This window comes from Solenopsis invicta, chromosome 13, assembly GCF_016802725.1.
Source record: "Solenopsis invicta isolate M01_SB chromosome 13, UNIL_Sinv_3.0, whole genome shotgun sequence".
In the NCBI taxonomy this organism is placed as follows: Eukaryota; Metazoa; Arthropoda; class Insecta; order Hymenoptera; family Formicidae; genus Solenopsis; species Solenopsis invicta.
Genome location: NC_052676.1, coordinates 12170149 through 12176281, shown reverse-complemented (window position 1 = coordinate 12176281; position 6133 = coordinate 12170149). Strand labels below are relative to the sequence as shown.

The following is a 6133-nucleotide window of genomic DNA, read 5'->3' as shown; positions in this document are numbered from 1 at the left end:
CGATATCGCTCTCGTTTCTATATACTTTGTCTGTTGATAAGGTAGTACGCATGAAAACACCTCTGAAATATAGAATGCTCATACGGTTTGCCAGTTGTTGCAGTTGTACGTTGGTAGTCGCGCTCTTTGGCATTTTTGATGCTTCTTTTTTGACGTTTTTTCTTAAAATTTCTTATCCGTGCTTGTATGGAGCAAAATAAACTCCACCACCTTCCATGACACGGTTATGGAGTTTCAGTTCTTCTAGTTGACGCTGTGCCGCTTTATTATCGTTTACCACTTTCGCGATTCCCGCCGCTCCACCAGCAACTGAAACGAGAACTCTCAACAACGGTAGAATAGGTAGGAAGTCACCGCGTTTTGCCACCTGAAGTATTTGTTTTTTTGTCATTGTCTTCTTTTTCTTCTTCATTTTTGTTTTTAAACCCATGCCGAGTTTTGTCTTAGCCTTCATAGCCGCCCAAACGGTTGCAGCAGCCGCTCTCTCCCCGAGAGTTGAATCTTACGCAGTAATGCGTTGTCGCGCTTTTGCTGCAAGTATATCATCGGCTACATGTTTAGCGAGATCCTTGCTTTGCAAATAGGCTATGTCGTCGCTCACAATACGCCACGTCCAACGGATTAATGCTTCGATCACTTCTAGCCAATCGCTTTCCTAAATTTCCTGGACCGCAAAACTAATATCTGGGGATATACAATTCGAAAAAAGATGCATTTATCGCGCTGTTCAATAAGCCACAACCCTTACGTTTCATCGACATTCAACACAATTCTTTATCAATCGTTAAACTGAGTATGTAGCAGTTATCCAACACGAAACCTTTTATATACTGAGCTCTTTCGCTCAACGCGCTTCTATAAAAGGACCAGCTCTCGGTATTGTTTTTCATTTTTTTTATCGTTATAGAGAGTGAGAGAGAGAACATATATGCTGTTCGTGCGACAGTCGCAGGTGATTGAAGCGATAAATTTTAATGATAAAGCACAGTTAACGTCTGAGAAAAAGATACGCCTGTATAGAAACATGCAACCAATTTTTATACGTGGCATCGTCTGTGGTACATCAAACTGTGGCAAGACAAACGTATTGATATGCTTGGTGGAAAGTCCACATGGTGTGCGCTTCAAGAACATGTACGTGTACTCAAAATCATTGCAACAACCGAAATATCAATACTTGGAGAATTTATTGACACTGTTCAGAGCAAAATCGGTCTTTTCTCAATTTCAGCATGCATTATTAGTTAGAATATTGACTCGGAGCATTCCTGCTTGCCGCGTTGCTTCACGAAAACATCACACGCAAATACGCTCATGTTCGCGTGATCTGCTTCGAACAGAGCCAATCAGCGGGTTCCGCGCGCCGCTACCTGCCGCCAAAATCGCGGATCCTCGCTGCTCGCATTCCGGAGCGCGCCCGTCTATCGCTATTCGGCATGCAGACAATCCCTTGCTCTCGCTCAGTGTAAAGGTTCTTACCTCTCGCATCTCATCACGCTGTTGTAAATTTGCAATTTAATAAAGTCAGTGCTTTAACTCTCTCTCGTCATTCCATGCTTTCTTCCGCTTATCCTTTTCTTGCTAAAATTATCTCAGACTTCTCTAAACATTTTCTGGTCCTTCGAGCCGAATCCGCAAGTGAGATCGATCGCGTATTCGCGCGCGGCCGTATCAGTGACTCCTATCTCGCCGCCGCTCAAACACTCGCGAGTTCGCGCCTATCTTCTGACTCTCAAACTCGACGGGAATCTCTGTCATCTCATGTGACTGACCAATTTCGGATTGAATGATCTCCGTGAATGGTGACTCCAAGTGCTAATCGACTGTTCCATTCCGCTCCACGCAAGCGTCATGGCCGAGTTCGAGTCCACTGTTCTGCAACAGAACGATATCTTCTACCGAATCAACCACACGGTGGAGAACCTCAAAGAACGGGGGAAGGACAACCTGACTCGGCAGCATCTAGACGCCAGGCTCGAGCTTCTCGATTCCTAATGGAAAAAGTTCGCTGACGCTCATTCTGCTCTTCTCGGTAAGCGAACGAAGGAGATCGATTCGCACAAGTATTTTCAAGACGACTTGTATGATCAGTGCGAGATAGCCTACATCAACGTCAAAGCGGAAGTGCTTCGGATGCGCGATCACGCAGCTTCGCCATGTGCGTTAAATACTTCTCTCGGCAGTGACACTTCTCGCTCTGTCTCTAGCACCGCGCGATCTCTCCCGAGAATCACGCTTCCGAAATTCTCGGGCGATTACCAGTTGTGGACGTCATTTCGCGATATCTTTCAATCCATGGTCGGCTCCAACGACGACATCCCTGCGGTGGAAAATTTCCATCATCTCAAGAACAGCCTCACCGGGGATGCCGCTCGGCATATCGCGAACGTCCCGGTTACTGCCGATAATTTCGGTCCAGCGTGGGATGCTCTGGTACGAGAACAAACGTGCTATCGTTAGCGCTCATTTGGACAAGTTTTTCGCTATTGCCCCAATCGCGCGCAAATCGGTCAGTGATTTGAAAGGCTTGGTATCTACCGTTAAGGAAGCTCTCGGTGGGCTCGGAGCTCTCGGCGCGCCTATCGATTCGTGGGATTTCATCTTGGTTCACTTTATTACTCGTCGACTCGATCCCGAGACGCACGAGGCGTGGGAGCTGCGTCAGGGTACAGCTACGGATCCAGCAACGTTCCGCGAGCTCGACGACTTTCTGGATGGGTGCATTCGCGCTCTAGAGGTGATCGCTCCCGGGAATTCCAGCAAGAATGTCAAAGCCGCTAAAACGCTCGCTATGAAGCCTGCCTCGCACGTTAACGCCGCCAACGCTTACTCGCTCAAGTGCTCCTTCTGTGAGTTCTCACTTCATAGCCTCCTGTTACGAATTCGCTGCCAAACCGACGGAAGACCGACGCGAGTTCGTTGTATCAAAACGCTTGTGCGCAAACTGCCTCGGCAATCACCGGTTAACCGAATGCAAATCCGCTAAGTGATGTCGGCTCTGCGGTGGGCATCATCATACTCTCATTCATCGTGCGTCCGCGACCTCGAGTGCTGCAATGCAGCCCGGTCAAAGTGCCGCGAGCGAGGCCTCATCCTCCGCTGCGACATTTGCTGTCGCCACGGGCTCGGGCGCTATCTCGCTTCACGCGTCCGGTTGTCGCCTGGATGCGCCCGCGATGACGTTGCTGCCCACCGCTCGCGTCCGCGTTGAGTCGCTCCGGACAGGCAATTGAAGCGCGCGCTCTTCTTGATCTCGGCGCGGAGCTCAGTCTTGTCCGTGAATCGTTCGCGCAACTCCTGCGGTGTCCTCGTCATCGCGCGAGTATTCCTTTACTCGGAGTCGGATCATTACCATCGTACCCTACGCGTGGCGCACTCGCTCTCCGATTGCAGTCCTGCATCGATCCCACGTTTGAGTTCGACGCTGTTGCTTACGTTGTGCCTCGCGTGATGATCCGGGCGCCAGTAGAGGAGGTGGATCCGACTGCATGGAGTCATCTGGGCAATCTGCCTCTGGTTGATCCAACCTGGTATAAGCCTGAACCGGTGGACCTCATCCTTGGCTCGGACGTCCTCGGCCATCTATTCGGCGAAACCTTCCGTCGTGGTACTCCGCGACAACCCGTCGCGCGGCATTTCAAGCTCGGCTGGGTAATATACGGCCCGTCTGGCGTGGTACCGAGCCTGTCTACGCCCACTGCTTCGCCGTCGCATGGCATTAGCAATTGCCCAGAACGGGAGCTCGAGACTCTACTTCGCCAATTCTGGACGCAGGAGGAAGTCGCGTCCCAATCCGCACTCACGGAGGATGAAGCTCATTGCGAAGCGCATTTTCGTGACACCCACCGGCGCTCTGCATCAGGCCAATACATTATCCGCCTACCGTTTAAAACCTCTGTCTCATCTCTCGGTAGCTCTCGCTCACGCGCGGTGCGTGCTTTCCGCCGACTGCAACAGCGCTTCGTGTCAATCAAGAACTCGCGCAACTCTACACCGATTTTCTACAGGAATACAAGACTCTCGGCCATATGGTTAAGACGTCGCCAGCAGACACGCATTCTGACGCGTCGTTCTTCTTGTCGCATCACGGGGTACTGCGACCCGGCAGTTCACCGTCTAAATTGCGCGCCGTTTTCAACGGGTCAGCACCTTCCTCGTCCGGGGTCTCCCTCAACGAATGCTTGCACGTCGGCCCAAAGCTCCAACAGGATCTCGCCAATGTCTTGCTCCGCTGGCGTCGGTACAACTTCGTGTTTCTCGCCGACGTGGAAAAGATGTACCAACAGATCGAAGTCCATCCAAACGACCGCCATTTTCAGCGGATATTCTGGAGCAGAGACGGGCCACCGCAGGAGTATCAATTGTGTACGGTGACCTATGGGTTGTCGTGCGCTCCGTACCTCGCCCTGCGCGTATTGTTGCAGCTCGCCGCCGATGACGGCTCTCAATTTCCACTGGAAATTGCCAAGCGCTGCCCCAGTCCTCCAAAGCGAGATGTACGTCGACGACGTCCTGTCCGGAGCGCTATCTCTCGCGCAATCCAAGACTGAACAGTTGAACAATCTGCTCATAGCGGGCGGCTTTCGCCTTCACAAATAGGTGTCAAACGATCCCGCCGTCCTTGCCAAAATCGAGGATGCTCGCATTGAGTTTACTGCACCAAGAACGTTCTCGCTCGACGCATTGCCCCGGGCTCTCGGTCTCGCCTGGAACCCTCGTGATGACTTCTTTGTCTTTCAGTTGAACTTGCCGCGGGCGTCCAACACGTTGACTAAGCGAGTGGTACTCTCACGAGTTGCCCAACTGTTTGATCCTCTAGGGTGGATCGCTCCCATCATCGTCGTGGCGAAGATCTTTCTCCAAGGTCTGTGGAAGCTTCAAGTGGTTCCCACTACCGTGGGACCAGCCACTCCCTGCATCGTGGGCTCAACCATGGCTGGACTTCGAGGCGGAACTAAACGCCACCTCGTCTATCTCTCTCTCTCGCTGGCTTGGCATCCATCCATCCGCCTCCATGGAAATCCACGGGTTCTTAGATGCTTCGAACGCAGCCCTCGGAGCTGTGCTCTACTTTTGGTGTACCACGATCGAAGGTCAAATCACGGTGTCGCTGATAATCGGAAAAAGTAAGGTTGCTCCGCTCAAGCGTCCGACGATGCCGCGCCTCAAACTTTCTGCAGCCTTGCTTTTGTCTCGCCTTCTGTATCGAGTCCGCACGACTCTTCAACTCTCGAGTACGCCGGCGCATCTTTGGACTGATTCCAGCGTGGTCCTGGCATGGCTGCAAGGCCACCCCTCCAGATGGAAGGACTTTGTGTCAAACAGAGTCGTCGCCATTCACGATCTCGCTCCTGACGCTTCCTGGCATCACGTCAGCGGGACAGACAACACCGCGGACTGTGCCTCGCGGGGCCTCTCTCCTCGAGAGCTCCTCACGCATCTACTCTGGTGGGATGGCCCACCTTGGCTTTCCTCTCACCTTGCGTCCTGGAACACCGCAGCTCCGCCTCCGGATGGTACAGTCGATTTGGAGGAGCGACCGGCTCGACCGTGCTATGCCAGTGTAACTCGACCGGGCGCTCTCTGGCAGCTCGTCTTCCGCTATTCTAAATTCATGCGCTTGATCCGTATCACTGCCCGGCTGTTTCGGGCTGCCGCTCGATTTCGACGACGCCTTCCAGACTCCGACGCCCTCGCGCTCACGCCGCCGGAAATAGCAGTCGCCGAAAAGTTTTGGGTGTTGCACATCCAAAGGGCACATTTCGCAGCTGAACTTGCCACTCTCTCTCAAGGCTCCGCGCTTCCTCGCACACATCCGTTCCTGCGCCTTACTCCATTTCTCGATCCTGAAGGCATCCTCCGGCTTGGTGGGCGGCTTCAGAATTCTTAGCTCGATCCCGACGCTAAGCATCCCATCCTCTTGCCGCGCGATTCGTTCCTCTCGCACCTCATAATCGAGGAGACCCACAGCCGCACACTACATGGGGGCGTCCAACTCGTCCTCGCCACTCTGAGGCGTAAATTTTGGATCCTCGGCGGTCGAGCTCCCATCAGCAAAGTCATTCGGCGTTGCGTCCGATGTGCTCGTTATAAGGCCGCTGCCGCGGAGAAACTTATGAGTCAACTTCCTCCT

The 6133-nt window shown here is 52.8% G+C and overlaps 1 protein-coding gene across 1 annotated transcript; it reads left to right on the top strand.

The window, feature by feature from the left end:
- The first annotated feature begins 2365 nt into the window (after positions 1 to 2365).
- On the top strand, positions 2366 to 5890 carry LOC105203116. Its single transcript, XM_039456472.1, has 4 exons — positions 2366 to 2914; positions 3394 to 3825; positions 3915 to 4496; positions 4820 to 5890. Exons 1-4 carry the CDS (start codon positions 2366 to 2368, stop codon positions 5888 to 5890), a joined length of 2634 nt encoding a protein of 877 aa, XP_039312406.1.
- The last annotated feature ends 243 nt before the right edge of the window (positions 5891 to 6133 follow it).